This window comes from Mesoplodon bidens (genome assembly GCF_964165515.1).
Source record: "Mesoplodon bidens genome assembly, chromosome: 20".
NCBI lineage: Eukaryota > Metazoa > Chordata > Mammalia > Artiodactyla > Ziphiidae > Mesoplodon > Mesoplodon bidens.
In genome coordinates, this window is record NC_138181.1 from 32364917 (window position 1) to 32382521 (window position 17605).

The following is a 17605-nucleotide window of genomic DNA, read 5'->3' on the forward strand; positions in this document are numbered from 1 at the left end:
TTCAGGGGACACAGGTTCGTGCCCCACTCCGGGAAGATCCCACATGCCACGGAGCGGCTAGGCCTGTGAGCCATGGCCGCTGAGCCTGTGCGTCCGGAGCCTGTGCTCCACAACGGGAGAGGCCGCAACAGTGAGAGGCCCACGTACCGCAAAAAACAAACAAACAAACAAAAAGTTATTAACTTGAATGGTGATATATAAGTGTCAATAATATAAGTTAAATATTTAGTTATGAAGTCATAACTATCACTCTTTCAACTCCCAAATTCTATTTTGAGCACAGGTCACGTTTTAAGAAAATGTCATCGATCTATTCTCTGACCAAGGGTGTTAAAACTTAATTGGTTTAGCGGAGTACTAATGAGGCTATCATGGTACATCCCTAGGGGTAGGCTTGTCAGCTTCAATTTAATGCAATTCAACAAAGAAATAGTGTCTACCCTGCGGTGGGCACAATAAGTAGAAATAAAATCAATAATCCTTCAGGACCTCATGACCTAACATGACAGAAACGCACATCTAACATAAATGTATGTTTCTATTATTCTAAGATGAGTCTAAGATGATAGAAACATAAATGGGTGTCACAAACACAAAAGTGCTGGGAAAAGTTGAAATAATGGGATGAAGCAAGGCGGGAGTGTCCTGCAAATAGAAGCCACCTGTGCAGGTGGAGAAGGGCAGAGAAGACTGGGATACACACCACCTTACAAAAAATAAATCCTAGGGAGGACCATAGAGCATCTGCCAGTACTTCCCAAGTTGGCCTCTCCACGATGCTCATCTGTTCTCTACTAGCCTGCCCTACCCTACTTGTGTCTCTGAGAACAGCCATCATGAGAACAACTGAGGATAACCATCATGGGTGGTATAGGTGGGGCAGGAAGGAAGACCATCCTTGGTGAAGAATGTGACTGGGGATGGAAAGCAGGAAGACAGACCCTGAGGGTACAGTGGCTAGTCTGAAGAGGAGGGAGTTTTAGGATAGGTACTGCAGCTTGTATACATCTAGGGTTGCTGCTAAATGGGGTTTGGCTATGAAGGTTAGTGAGGGCAGTTCATATGAAAGAAAAGGAGAGACATCAGGGAGGTCCCTGTTACATGTTACATATGGTAAAAGATGTTAATGATATATCTTAGGATTCTAAATGTACATAAAGAATCTGTAACATGTGAATGTATGTAGTGTTTATATAAATATATAATATTTATGTAATATATATGAAGAAGACCGTAAGGTCTCGCAGTGAGTAGCATGGCTGCTGCTAGCCGATCAGAATGCGACACCCCTCTCAGTAATCAGTTAGGACAAGTTATCCCTCGTGCTGAGCAGAGGCAACCCCAGGCTGAAAGGCATGGCTTTGAACACTGGGCCTCAAGGTCGGGTTTCAACCGTATCTTGACTCCTCACTTGGCTGCTCTGTGATGTCCACACACTACACACCTCTCTCCAGGGGTCCTGCATGATAGGTGCGAAACCGTTTAGTCATTGTCATTTTCCTTATTACAAACCACTGAAGTCAAACCTTATTACAAAGTTTGAGGTCAGTAAGATCCAGTTTCAAATCTCAGCTCTAACCATGATTGGATATCTTATTATGTTGAAATTCTGAATTTCAACAGCTGTATTTGCAAAATGGGGATAATTATATCTGCCTGTACATAGGCTATATATCCTACTAGCATAGGAAACAGATGAATAATAAATGCCAGTATCCATCCATAAACTCTCCATCTCTACTCCAACTCCATCCCTTATATATTTGTATTTGAATTGCTCCATCAATCTATTCATTAATAATCAGTTCTAATGAATACACTTTGTCTTTAAGAGAGCAACTGATGGTGAAGAAATTTGTCAGAAAATTGTCCATGGATTGATCTAAATTCAAATAAGAAAGCTTTGTATTTTAGGCTTCATTTATTTAGAATTCTTTATAGATAATACTGGAATGAATATTTAGATTTTCTAGGGAAAACAAAAGATTTCCAAAGAAACAAGAATAATAGTGTAAATAAACTCATATGAGGAATATTTTACCAACCTAATAAAGTATACTCTTTTCAAACAAAAACGGCCCCAAATTACACATAATTACAGTGCTAACTACAAATGAATTCCATCCACTCATCTTGACAATGTTGGTTTTTAGGTTGGATTATATGTTAGTCATTCATTTTGATTATAAGAATTTAGAAAGAACTGAATTGCCTTTCATTAAAACCAGTCTCAAAAAGACTTTAAACAGTTAAGAACATCCCCCTACTCTGTTTAAAACGTGAACATTTACAGTAGGCTTATTATATGCTAGGCACATCCACATGTCATTTCAACTAACGGGCCTAAAATACCTTTCCATAATGATGAAAATCAGAATGCTCTCCCCATAAGATCAGGAATAAGTCAAGAATGTCTCACCAATTCTATTCAACCTTGTAATATAGGTCCTAGATAGTTCCTCCAGGCAAGAAAAATAAATAAAATACATTCAGATTGAAAAGAAAAAATAAAACTGTCTTTATTTGCAGTTGACAGGATCATCTAGGAAGAAAGTCCTATGAAAAAAAAGTTGTAGGAACTACAAAAAAAGTTCCTAAAACTAGCTTATCACAGTTCTGTATATATACATATAGGTATACACAGACTGTACACTCATAGATGGCAAAATAATAATATTTACATTTTATGTAATTTTATAGAAAATTTGATCTTTATATTCTTCAATTGCCATAAACTTGGAGACATGTAAACAGCATAGAGATTCCCCAGAAAACTAAGAAAGTGAAAGATTGAAAGTCTCAGCTGAGACACTCTGTCCCTTTCTTGACTCGCCATGCACACACCCAGCTGGCGTTCCCCCCAGACACATCAATACAGCCCCAATGGCCAATGCTTATCCTGAGTTAAACAGCTGCAGGAATAAGGCTGTTATAAGAATGAGATAGAGTAAAGGCCAGCATATTCACCTCAGATACTAATAAAATCTTTTCTTGCCCTCGTGCTAAACAGATACTGGCCCTGAATGTTTCTGAATTCCTTGCTAACTTTTGAAGATTAAACAGTTTCTCTGGCTCTCTTTATCATACGATGCAATTTGAACAGTGTGCATAGTCAGACAAAATTTAATGTGCTTTGTTTTAAAACAGAGCTCTGCCACATAGACCAAGGTTTCTGAGTTTCAGGGATGACAGAGTGCTGGATGGGCAATCCGCTCATACACAAGTGCCTTTGACAAACACCCTCTGAGTTACTTTGCACCAGGCACTATTCCAGTCACTGATGAGGCAGAGACAATAAGATACTACCCCTGGCCTGCAGAAGCTTAAGTTGGGTGGAAGAAATGGATGTGTAAAATGCATAATGCAGAGTCACCACTGTAACTCTAAAGGAGGGATATGTTAGGCTTTTAGGAAGCAAGGTTTGAAGAACACTTTCTGGTAGGAGCTGACTTTTGAGATAAGAAAGGAATACAAAGGACAGAAAGCTCCATGGGTTCTAGCCAAGAATGTGCAAATTTCATCTATTTGCATCATTTTAAAAGAGATCAAATTCTTGAATGCCTTCAACTGACAGCTACTTTACATTTGAAATCAGTAGTTTTCTTTCTTAGCTGACCACCACACCCACTGGACACAACAACCCCCCTGGGGTGCTAATAACTACTCATAATCACTCTTGCTCTGGGGAACTTCCTTGAGCTGAATGGAGGAAGCCAATGATGAAAGGCAAGGGTGGTGGGCCCAAAACGTAAACGATTTGTTCCCTGAAATTCCCCATAGATTGAGACTGAAGCTAATCTCCAGTTAAAGTCAACTTCCTGCTCAGCTTTCTACTCTGACTCTATCCTGCTTTGTTCCCCATAACCAGAGGGCACTCTTCCGAAAACCACTAGAATACGAGTCCCCATCTCAGGCTCTGCTCCAAAGGAACTTGAACTAAAATACTAACACCTTAATGTACACTCAAAGTTTGTGATATTTAAACGGCAAACATTCCAACTGTCTATTCCATTTGCAACGGGACAGACACTACTATGAAGTCCAAAGTATTTCAGTAGCACAGCTATACACTTTTGTTTCCTTTTCATGTAAAAAAATTATATATCATTTTACCTACTTCATTACAGCCACCCTACAGACAATTTTATTATTTTTCTATCCTTTAAAAAAAAACACTGCTTCTCCAATTTCACTGTGTAACATTTCTTCCTCCTTCTCTAATAAGAGTATCACTACTTTCTTTCAATTTTCAGCTCACTTTAGTAGCCTAAACTCTACAAACATCTTTTCTTGTTTCTTTCTCAAAAATAGTGAGATTATAAGAAAGAAAAACATATTTCTTGCTCCCCTTTACTCTTTGATTTTGCAGCTTACTCCTAATACTAGTATCCATCTTGTAAGTTGGAAAATGTTCAATTTCTTGAAGTAATTGAAAGGAATGCAAAAACCTAGAAAAATATCACTATTATAATCACTACTACATTCATAATGTAACAACTATAAAGCATTCTCTAGTAATCATAATCTAGTAAAATGAATCATAACATCTTCTGTCATAAATTGCATTGACTGCCACTCACCTTCATTATTATAAAAGTTTATTTAATGAAATAATTATGAGGCTATAGTTAAATTTTTGTACCATCTATTTTTTAAAACATTAACAAAAATGCATTCAAATACGGGAAGGTAGCAAATTAAAAACAGAATAAAACCCCTGGAGACAAATTTTGATCATATCCATATAGTGTTAAATTTTTAATAATGGCTTATATACTGAAAGGTACAAACTCTGGAGTAACTGGAATTTTTCAGCACAATATGTTTTAGAATTCTACAGATATTACAGATGCATAATAATTGAGAAATTGTATCTTTAAATCAAAAGGATAAAGAATTAAAACTACAAGATGAAATTATATAGGTGTTAGAAAATAACATGTTATTGAAATAATTACTTCATCTCCTACCTGAAGTCCGAACCCGTTCTTCTGCCGTTTTCTGGAATCCCAGGATCTGGACACATGTCAGAGACCAAAGCAACACCTCCTTGAGTTACTGTAATAGAAAGAAACATTATTACACTTTCATGTAGCTGTTCAGAAAATATCCAGATAACAAATTTACATTAGGTAGATTTGTTTCTTAAATGCTGATGCCTTAACATGTGATTTCTTTAAGAATTAAGATAATTTAGCTAGATTAAGATAAACCTATTCTTATTCCTGAAAAACAGGCTTCTTACCCAGGATGCCAACAGCCTTTGGTTGGAACTCTTTCCTCTACTAAAGAAGTCTAAATTTAATTTTAAAACATTTTCTCATTATGATCGCCTTTATGACACGTTACAATTAATAGCATGATGGGAAAAAAGAGCATCATGCCATAAATACCATAGCTTATATAGAAGAAAGCTTTCATTCATTCCCATGGATGAAATGGAGATGTTAATTATCTATTAAGATCTACACAAGAATCTGCTGTATAAAAATATATACATATATATAAATAAATAAAACTCAAAAATTCAAAACAAAAGATCTATACAAGAGATATTTTACATAAAATTACCTATTATATTTTAAACCTCAAGCGTGCTTATCATTGAAGTAAAAAAAGTAATGGTCTTCTTGTGCAGATGTGATTTATTTTTTTGAATCTGTTTTATAAAGAGCCTTCCCGCCTGCTGGGATGTTGCACAGTCAGAATAGTTTTTAAAGGATTCATTTGCTTGTTAGAGTGGCTGCTACTCCAATAACTATCCCACTCTATCTAATTAGTGTAATCCAATCAAGGCAATTCCCTCTTTCTTTCCAGAAATTTGTTCAACGGTGGTTGTGACTCAATTCAGTTCAATGATGCTTGAGAGCAAGCCGGCAGGAGTGTTTCTGGGGAGACGTTCCTGTTAGCTCATAGAGATCATCTCTTCTTCACTCTGGACCACGTTTGAATTTCAAATGTGTAACTGTTGGTACCATCTTGCTACAGTTCAAAGATGGAGGCAACAGCATGAATAGAAGAGACTGAGCAAGAACCAGGACCCCTGATATCACAGTTGAGATTACATTACATTAATTTCACCTACATTAGCTACATTATTACATTAATACATTAGATTATTACATTCTACATTAGAAACCTACATTAGCTCTGAATATCCTGTTGGATGATTCATATATTTCCTACAATTCAAACTCATTTGAATACATGATTTCATTATTTGCACCTGAAAAGCATTCTTACAAATATAAATATGTTCACATATATTTTGAATAATACCATAAGAAGGAAAAAAACATCTGGGTAGATACTGAAATCCTTAAGCATTTAATTAAAACTATGCATAAAAATGGCACTAATAATTATAGCAAGATTTAGTTTTTATTGCTAAATTAGGATGAAACTGTGATATGGATATAACCCTTCATTAAATACCAATCTTACCACAATAAAAAATTTTCTTTCCTAAGTATTTAATGTTCTCAATTGAAAAAAATAATCCAGCAAGTTGGGCAGTGAAATGAGAAGATGGTGGAATAGAAGCTCCAGGCCTCCTTCCCCCATGGAAACATCAGATAAATAACTACAGGCTAAATAACTTTGTAGGAACCCTGGAAACTAATCAAAGATCTACAGAAACTGGCAAATGTCCAATGAAGAAAAAGCCACGTTCATAATAGTGGAAAATTTCAGGGAATTTTTACATGCTTTTGCCCCACACCTTCCCTGACATGGCACTGGTGAGAGGAAGGGGTCCATTTCCTGGTTCCCTACAGGAGAAGGAGGACCAAAGAGGAACTTGTTTACAGTGTTCTGGCCTGTCTGTGAGGCCGGTGTTGAAGGACTAGTTCCTGCCTTGCCTGACTCAGGCATAGGCTGCGGAATGGCAGCTGGAGGCCAATAAGACAACAGTGGACACTTGGCTATAAAAACTACGTGGGGACTGCAGCCAAGCGGGCAGGTGTGGGCAAGAGATACAGGCAGAGCAATACTGCAGAACACAAAAGACCCTGAGAAGAGGCTCCCATGAGGCTCTTTGGGGAATCAGGATATTTTAAAGCAGCTAGGGGAGAAACATACAAACATATACCCAGACCCAGACAGAACATGTGAGCAGTAAAGACCTAAGACCTTACTTCTTCACCACAGGCTGATCTCAAGGCTCAGTGGCCCACTCATTTGTGGAAGTCTCCCATACCACTCTGCAAGACTGGGAAAGGTGGCTCTTTCTTTGAAATGCCAACTTTTTAACAAACATCACAAGGCATGCAACAATATATGGGAACATGGCTTATTCAAAGAAACAAAATTAATCCTGGCACTAGTCCCTGAAGAAATACACAAATTGGACTTATTAGACAAAGATTTTTTAAAAACTATCTTAAATATGAATCTGAGTAAATAATGGTTGTACACCTCTCAAATTTCAGAAAAGGTATAGATATACACTTCTAAGGAGCTCAATAAACTCCAAGTAGAAAAAACTCAGAGACTCACAGTGAGACACATAATCAAACTACCAAAAGACAAGGAAAGAATCTTGAAAGCAGAAGGAGAAAAGCAACTCATCACAAACAAGAGATCCTCAATAAAACTATCAGTTGATTTCTCAGTAGAAATCTTTTAGGCCAGAAGGCAGTGGGGTGATACATTTAAGTGCTGAAAGAAACAACACTGTCAACCAAGAATTCTATAGCCAGCAAAACTATCTTTCAAAAATGAGAGAAACATTAAGACATTCCCAGAAAAACAAAAGCTGAGGAGTGAATGACTACTAGACTTGTCCTATTAAAAAATTCTAAAAGGAGTCCATTTTCAACTTGAAATGAAGGGGCACTGGACAGTAATTCAAAGCCACATAAAAATACAACATTCTTTGGTAAAGGCAAATATGGGAAAAAAGTAAAAAAAACCAAACTATTATTGTAATTTTGATTTACAGCTCCACTTAATTTTTATAGGATTTAAAAGAAAAATACATAAAATAATTACAAATCTATGTTAATAGGTACACAATATAGAGAGCATAATTGTGTACAAATAGAAGTTGGGGGAAACTGTAAAGGAGTGGATTTTTGTGTGTGATTAAGGTTAAGATGGTATCAATTTAAGACACACTGTCATAAATTTAGGATCTTATGTGTAATCTTCATGGTCACAACAAAGAAAATATGTATAGAATAAACACCAGAGGAAATGAGAGGGAGTCATGTGTCACTATAAAAAATTAACTGTCAGTCATAAAAAGGAATGAAATTGTGCCATTTGTAGAGACATGGATGGACCTAGAGACTGTCATACAGCGTGAAGTAGGTCAGAAAGAAAAATAAATATCATATATTAACGCATATATGTGGAATCTAGAAAAATGGTATAGACAATCTTATTTCCAAAGCAGAAATAGAGACACAGATGTAGAGAACAGACATATGGATGCCAAGAGGGAAGGTGGGGGTGGGATGAACTGGGAGATTGGGATTGACATATATACACTAATATGTACAAAACAAACAACTAATGAGAACCTACTGTATAGCACAGGGAACTCTACTCGGTGCTCTGGGGTGACCTAAGTGGGAAGGAAATCCAAAAAAAAGGGGATATATGTATATGTATGGCTGATTCACTTTGCTGTACAGTAGAAACTAACACAACTGTGTAAAGCAACTATACTCCAATTAAAAAAAAATTAACTGAATGCAAAGAAAGATAGTAATGACCTACCACCAAATCAACTGCCATCAGTCTGATATTTCTACTGCTTTCTTCTCCAACTCCATAGTTTCACAGTCTGTATCAGGTGCTAGGGCAGGTTTCCCAACCTGCACTCAGCAGTCTACTAAAAGGTCGCTAAAATTTATTTTCTAAAAAGATTCTAGTTTTAATAAAAGTTCAAACCCCAATGCAGAATCTTACTTCCACCGTATTTTTTCTGCCCCCATCAGTTATGTGACTCCCACATTCCCTCAAGCAAAACAGTCATTGCTGTGTCAAATGAGCCATTTTCTTCAAGCTGAATGGCCATCACTGTTTCTATCAGACGTAGCCCACGCTAGTGTGGTTCTCACTACACTATTTTAGAGTACCAAGCTGGTCTAAAAAACAACTTTAAGGCTTAGGAAGGTCTACTTCTATTCTGCTTTTCTGTTTTTCTCACATGGAATAGTAGTTAAAAATAAATGACAAATTGGAGGTACCCATGCAAATCAGCTCAAAACACTCTGGATCTTTTTAAAAGTAATGTCAAAGTTGTCTACTTATTCAAAAAAAGTGTACTTAGTTGGAATTCTTTGAGAGCACAGAATGAAACAGATAAGTCTGAACAGCTTGCAGATGGCAGAAGATAACAAAAAAGTGATGAGAGATGTATGTAAAATATGGCTAATTTTCTGAAACAGAGATAGGCTTATAATGGGATAATGATAGAAAAAATATGGTGACAAACAGGTTATGCACAAGTAAACAATGAGCTCCACAAATCCCAACTACCTATTCCATCAGCATCATGAACAATTAACTTCTCTGAAAACTGAAGCTTTAAAGTTGCAAAGAATTATGGAGATCCATCTGTTTCAAGCAGGATCCCAATGCCTCAGAGAAACATTTTCAAAAGAGAGGAATCACTGGGCTTAATATCATTTTAACTCTAATTTTATGGAATTATATATCAAATCCCACAGGACATATGCCATAGATATTAATAAATATATGAAACTGCAGTCAAAACCTTAGAGTTTAACATCAAAACTGGAGTATTCCATAGGTAGATTAATGATCCATCATTGACAGTAAAGCAAGGTGTAAAGTTATGCAAGTGGATGAACAGATATAAATTAGACTGTTTGTAAAAGACTTCAAATTTAGATTTTAAATGTGTAAATTATATTAATGTATAAATAATCAAATGACTTTTTCAAAGCATGCTGATTCACACTATCTCATTAGACCCTCACAAGTTTCTTATGAGATATGTAGGCAGTAAGGAACTTGCTTCACCCATCAAATTGTAACCAAGCAGGACCCCATGTGGCCTTCCCTGGACAGATCCCCCCACATCCTCTGCCTTCTTCTTGTCTGTAGAAAACTTTAGCCTCCGAGACCTTCCCCAAGTTCCAAATAATAAATTTAATCAGAGAAGTAAGAAAACACAGGAAAAAGGAAAATGGTCAAGCAAGACAAACTAGTAATACTTTAGCCATTAAACAAAGTCAAGGACTTTTAGTTCCTCCTCAAGAGTTATAAAAAATATTCTGAGCCACGTCCTTTGAGCTGTTTTGCAGATACCGAAACCCCCACCAGGGAGAAATTAACTGCATGCTGCCCATAAGCACATAGACCCCAGACCAGTTGGAACCAGAAGGTTGATGATGTTGACTCCCAATTACCTCACCACCAACCAATCAGAAGAATGTCCACGAGCTGATCATGGACCCCACAACCCACCTCCCCTCACCCCGTTTTTAAAAACCTTTCCATGAAAGACTTCAGGGAGTTTGGGCCTTTTAAGCATTAGCTGCCTGGACTCCTTGCTTGATGCCCTGCAATAAATGCTGCATTTTCCTTCACCACAACCTGGTGTCAGTAGATTGGGTACTGCGTGCAGGTGAGTGGACCCAAATGTGGTTCAGTAACAAAATTATCCTGTTCTTTGAGGACATGTCTTGTGATTGTCAATTCAAATTCAAAATGGACTTTTGCTTTAATGAATTATATAGCTAGACTAGTGCCCTAGCAAAGGAAGCAACTAACACAAAAGAAGTATAAACAACGACTTCTATGATAAGGGAGACCATAAACAAATTAGTGGAGATAACATTTACATTAGTGAAACAATCAGAAATCATTGTAAATGAAGTGCTAAGAATGTGATAATGATGATGATGATGATAAAGTAAAATTAAACATTTATTCTTGGCTAGAAACTCCAAGTATCATTTACACACATTCTAAACTGAATCCATACAACCATCCCATGAGGAGATAATGTTAAACCCATTTTCCAGGAAAGGAAACTGAGGACAGAGTTACCATTCAATTGATTACAAAGTCCAGGTTCCTTTGCTTACATTTCTTGCAGTAAGCTGATGAGACATTTTATATTAAAGGGTTTGTAAATTGAAGTGAGGCTTTTAAAAATAACTTTTTAAAATTCTTAATAATAAAATTCCTTTTGTATTAAAAATGAATACAATATATGGTCCTAACCATAAGGCTTTAGTTCAAATACCATCTGGTGGTAGTTTTCCTGCAGTAAAAAGACCAGATTCACAGGCTTTCCACACGATGCCATGAGCCACCTCCAGAGCACTAGAACAATGAATTGACTTGAATATTATATCTTCCATTTAAGATGCCATTCTTTTATGATAAAATTCAGTTTATATACCTTTGAAATAATAATCCAAAATAGAAACCATTTAAAGAAACACATTTTTTAGTGAAACTGCTCCTGTGCTGTATTAAAACATATTTTTACTGTTGATATTTATTTCTTTAGAGACCTAAAGACATGCTTCAGCTGTATCAATTTTTGAGACTAATTCTTATCATTTTAAACCTTCAGAGAGGTGGCATATGTTTCTAGTTGCATAACAGTCAGGAAGGTTGTTACACAAAACACATTCTGGGTGAAATTCCTTGATATCAATATCTCCACTCTATCAATGACCTTTAGATGACAGACACCAATGCTAGGCATGTGTCTGGGGGATACTATAAACTTCAGGCTTTTCTGCTATAATCAGTTTGAAATAAGTCAACACTGACATTTGTTCCTTCAACATTTAATGGACTGAGGCTGTACTGAAATGAAAAGCAACACCTACTTTTTAATGCATTTCCCTTTTTTTTTTTTTTTTTTTTTTGCGGTACGCGGGCTTCCCATTGTTGTGGCCTCTCCCGTTGTGGAGCACAGGCTCTGGACGCGCAGGCTCAGCGGCCATGGCTCACGGGCCCAGCCGCTCCGCGGCATGTGGGATCTTCCCGGACCGGGGCACGAACCCGTGTCCCCTGCATCGGCAGGCGGACTGTCAACCACTGAGCCACCAGGGAAGCCCCTCCCCTTTTTGATTTGCAAGAGGTTTTATCTCTGCAAGGATGAAGCATCCGTATTACTCCTTCCTCAAAAACTAGTAACTTGATTAAATGTTCATTTCAACAACATTTTGATATTGTAGTAGTTTCTTTCATTTAGCTACAACAGGATTATTTTCACTTAAAGGGCATTGCATGGGACATTTTTACATGCATAACAGAATTTTGGGTACTTTTCTCTTTCTACTGAATATTTGCAGTCTTTACCAGTCACTGGTTTTGTTTTTGTTTTTGCACATATAGACAAGCTTTACAGAAACAGGTTAACAAGAACTGTTGATGTTTTGATAATAAATTCTTATCGCAACATTAGGGTTTAAAATGGATAGTTTACATAGAAATAAGTTGTTAAAAACACATTGCTTTGATCTGCATTGTTTGGACCTCAGATTAATGGATGGACAATGAAACAGCCCACAAACAATTGGCCTTGTGTGTGAGAGTCTAGGCTGGATTTTCCAAGTGTTTAATTTAATACAATGCCAGACATTTTTGTCTGGACTCTCTCTCTTTTATCATTACATATTTTACTTCTCTGACTTTTAAATTGAATGCCTACTATAATAATTTTCATATCTTGATTTTATCCATGTTCTCTTATTTCCAATTCTAAGGCCATAGTCTTAAACTATCTTAGTTTACCGTAATTAATTTTTAAATCATATTTTAGCTTCTAATGTAATAAACTATACTAATGTAATAAATGCATTATTGAGAAACTCCTTCAAGAAATTATTAATGATTCCCTACTGTACAACAAATAAAGACTATTTGGCCGGCATTCAAAACCTGTCTTTCTAACATGATTCCAACTACTACCTGCAGGGATCTTATGGTCCAGGTAATTTTAAATACTCCAAATTCTCTCACTATTAAGCTTTTACTTTTCTTTAACATTGCCTCTTATTGATTTTTTTTTCCCCTGACAGAGGCAAAAAACAAGTAGATTTCTTATAAGGGCTATAACATTAATAATTATGCTCCAACTGCTAAAATCACCATGGCAGCAAATATTCAAAGAGGAATTATTTTCTTTATGTATCTTCAAGTTCAACCAAGATGTTTATTTGGTATCCAAATAAAATGAAATATAAGAATATGTTAGTACAAAATCAGTATAAATTCACAGCACTGAAATTTTTTAAAGATCCCTGAGAGTTGTCCTTATGGCTGTCCGATTGATTCCATACCGTCCTTGAAGATGTTTACTTGGATGTATCCTGGCAGCACCCAAAAGAGATGTCTCGAACCTCCACTGGCCCCCACAAATGCAGAGTGACCATCACCCAGGGACTAAGCTGCCTTAGCTTGAGGTCTCATAGCCTGTCACTTCTGCTCTAGTCTCTTTGTGAGAATTTAAGGACTCTGGACTTAGGATTCATGAATAATTTTTAGGGCCTACTCAGAGATGTCTTGCAGGATACCTAATTATTCATGGTCTTCTGACAGTAAAGATAGCATTTGACCAGGTCAATTTATATTACTACTTTGCATAGGATCTAAAGTACTAGTCTAATAACCTTGAAACATGAGAGAAAAGGGGGAAAAAAATCTCAAAGTCAGTGTACAGTATAATTGATTTCAGGATTATACATATATATATAATTACTTTATATTTAAATATCAGATATTTAAGTATTTTATTTTAGAGGTAATACATTCAAATTCTAAAACCTTATTTGTCAATTAGTAGATTTAAAAAATAGGAAATATTAATTATCTAAGTAATGAGTACCCATAGAAAGTTTTTATCATAATAGTTTATATGTGATTTCAGAAGCTTGTATTTAAGTACATTCTAATACAGTAAATATAAATGATGTCAGCATGTATCATATACTTTATTTATTTATTTATTTATTTATTTATGTATTTATTTATTTTGCGGTATGCGGGCCTCTCACTGTTGTGGCCTCTCCCCTTACTGAGCACAGGCTCCGGATGCGCAGGCTCAGCGGCCATGGCTCACTGGCCCAGCCGCTCCGCGGCATGTGGGATCTTCCCAGACCAGGGCACGAACCTGTGTCCCCTGCATCGGCAGGTGGATTCTCAACCACTGCGCCACCAGGGAAGCTCCAAACTTTATGTATATATTTATTTTTTCACTTATATATACATTACATATATATTGTTATTAAATAATTTTTAAAATTTAAATTAATTTAAATAAATATTAAATATATATAAATATTCAACCAAATATATATTAATAACTATTATTTGCTTATACAGGATAGTTAAAATATATAAATATTAACATTATTAAATTAATAACTATTATTTGCTTACATAAAACAGTTAAAATATATAAATATTAACATTATTAAATAATATTTAATATGAATGATTTGTCTATCATATATATTTTTATAACATACATTTATTAATATTTGTTTACAGAGATACTATACAATAAGAGAATGCTTAGTTCTTCTTTATGTATTCTAGCAGGGCAGAAATGTTAAATTCTCTGATTGAGAATTTTTGTGATACCCATAGTTTAAAATTAATAATATATCAGTAAATCAAATTGATATCGTCACTCCTAAAATTCTCATTAAATCAAAATCTGTGTTTGTAATTTCACTCTGTACCTTATTCAGATGTTTTGCAAATGTGTAATTAAGAAACAGAAATGGGGGCTTCCCTGGTGGTGCAGTGGTTGGGAGTCTGCCTGCTAATGCAGGGGACGCGGGTTCGAGCCCTGGTCTGGGAGGATCCCACATGCCGCGGAGCGACTGGGCCCGTGAGCCACGACTACTGAGCCTGCGCATCTGGAGCCTGTGCTCCACAACAAGAGAGGCTGCGATAGTGAGAGGCCTGCGCACCGCAATGAAGAGCAGCCCCCGCTTGCCACAACTAGAGAAAGCCCTCGCACAGAAACGAAGACCCAACACAGCAAAAATAAATAAATTAATTAATAAACTCCTACCCCCAACATCTAAATAAATAAATAAGCTGGATGTTTAAGTCAGTATTAAAAAAAAATGGAATTGCACTTAAAAAAAAAGAAACAGAAATGATTTTTTGACTATTATAAAACAATTCTTGCAGAATGCTGATGGCCATTTTGAAAACACACAGCTGCAAGGTATTTGGGAGAAATAATAATTAGTACACAATGATATAATATGTGCATAATGTTTCAATTTTACACATTATAAATTATTAATTATTGCTCTTTAAAGACATAATGGCATATCACCTCTAGTGCTGAGATCATAGATATTAAAAATCACTGAAAAAACTATAAATTACTTAAAGTCATGCTATAATTTTTATTTATATGGTCTCAACTGAATATATCACACTGCTTTTCCTTGGTTCCTCATTATTATAGATCTGCAAATATATTTTTTAACATCTTTATTGGAGTATAATTGCTTTACAGTGGTGTGTTAGTTTCTGCTGTATAACAAAGTGAATCAGCTATACATATACATATACCCCCATATCCACTCCCTCTTGTGTCTCCCTCCCACCCTCCCTATGCCACCTCTCTAGGTGGACACAAAGCACCGAGCTATAGATCTGCAAATATTAAAAGAGTAAGAATCTAATATTAATTAATATTCTATTCATTTCTACAAAATGTGTAAAATTTAGTTTGTATAAGGAATTATGCAATATTAATAAAAGAAAGAAGGGAATCATGGCATGTGATGTATTATGGCAGGTCTTTTCATACTTGTTACATAATTTAATCCTCACAAAATCTCTGTGAGGGAACTGTTACTTTTTCTGTTTGAGAAAGGAGGAAAGTGGAGTTGGCAGGTTAGTTTGCATATCCTATTTATTTAGCTGATAAATCTTCAGGGCCCATATCATTCTTACTACATTAGTCCACTTGTTTACTCTCAGCCAAGAGGGAGTCTTTTAAGGAAGTTGTAAGTGACAAATTGTAAAACTGTAAGGTGTAAGTAGTGGTTGTATTTTGTATTTATTTTTTGTCTTATCATAATGCTCTACAATGAAAATAGGTTCTTTAAACACAAAAAAACACATGTGAAAGTGAAACAGAGATCTTCTTTTCCATGTCCTCCTGCCCACGTGCCTTCCTCTGGGAAACCTCCCAGCCCAAAGTCCAGCTACGACCTTTCTCGCCTTCCTTGTCTACCATCGTGGGCCAACAGTGGGTATCTGGCCCAAATCAGGCCATGCTTCCCGTGAAAATAACTTATGGATTTGCATTTAAAAAGTATATATCTGGGCCCTTGGCACTGACTTTTTTGAGAGCTGTAACTCTGACGTATAAAAGACAGGAGGCAGTTAGTGGAGATCGCTGTGTCTGAAAGGGTACCACTCTGTAGTCTGCAGGCGTTAGACGACACAGTCAGCCAAGGAGAGCAGGAGGAGCAGAGGCTCAGAGGGGGAGCAGCCGCACACGCAGGGCTGGGCTCGCAGGCCTTCCAGTACCGAGAGGAGATGGAGCAGCCTCTCAGAAAGGAGCCCACACACCTCTGTCCATCACGTCTTAGCTCTTGAGGGAAACACTAAGAAAGTGACCAGTCCCAATAATCACGGCTCCCTAAGTTTAGGACATGTTAGTCCTAACAAGGACACTCTTTTCCTTAAGTGATTCTGGTAACCAAAAAAATCTAATTTTTTTAAGTTATCAAAAATAAAGAGAAGTAGCCAACATCCTGAACACTGACAACATCAAACGCTGGTGAGGATATGGAGCAACAGGAACTCTCATCATTGCTGGTGGGAATGCAGGATGGTGCAATCACTTTGGATGAAAATTTGTGGTTTCTTATAAAAATAAACACACTCTTACCATATGATCCAGCAACTGTGCTCCTTGGTATTTACCCAAAGGAGCTGAAAACTTACGTCCACACAAAAACCTGCACACATATATGTATAATAACTTTATTCATAATTGCCAAAACTTGGAAGCCACCAAGATGCCCTTCAGTTAAGTAAATAGATAAATTAACTGTAGTACTCCAAAGAATCGAATATTATTCATGAATTTAAAAAGCCATGAAAAGATGTGGAGGGAACTTAAATGCACATGACTAATGAAAAAAGCCAATCTGAAAAGTCTACTACATACAGTTGACCCTTGAACAACGTGGATTTGAACTGTGTAGGTCCACTTTTAGGAGTCCACCTGTATGTGGAAGTTTTTTTGAATAAATATACAGTTATCCCTTCGAATCTGTGGGTTCCACATCTGTACTTTCAACCGACCTCCAATGGCAAATTTAATATACAATCTGAGGTTGGTTGACTCTGCAGATGCAGGATCCGTGGATACCAGAGCGCCAACTATGGGACTTGAGCATGAACAGATTTTAGCATACATGGCGGGTCCTGGAACGAATGCCCCATGGATACCAAGGGACAAATGTACTATACACTTCCACCTATAAGACATTCTGGAAGACACAAAACTATGGAGACAGTGAAAGACCAGTGGTTGCCAGGGTTCGGGGGGTTAGAGAGGAGATGACTGGGCAGAGCACAAACGGCTTTTAGGGCAGTGACACTGCTCTGTGTGATA

The 17605-nt window shown here is 36.6% G+C and overlaps 1 protein-coding gene across 1 annotated transcript in view; it reads right to left on the reverse strand.

Annotated features, from left to right (window-relative positions):
* The window catches only part of CSMD1 (CUB and Sushi multiple domains 1), a gene marked incomplete at its 3' end in the record, with an annotated part of 1732394 nt that overhangs the window by 492034 nt on the left and 1222755 nt on the right, over window positions 1-17605 (reverse strand). Inside the window, exon 8 of the mRNA XM_081220901.1 lies at window positions 4971-5058. Within this exon, the coding sequence (XP_081077027.1) occupies window positions 4971-5058 (88 nt within the window). The remainder of the gene's footprint in view (window positions 1-4970; window positions 5059-17605) is intronic.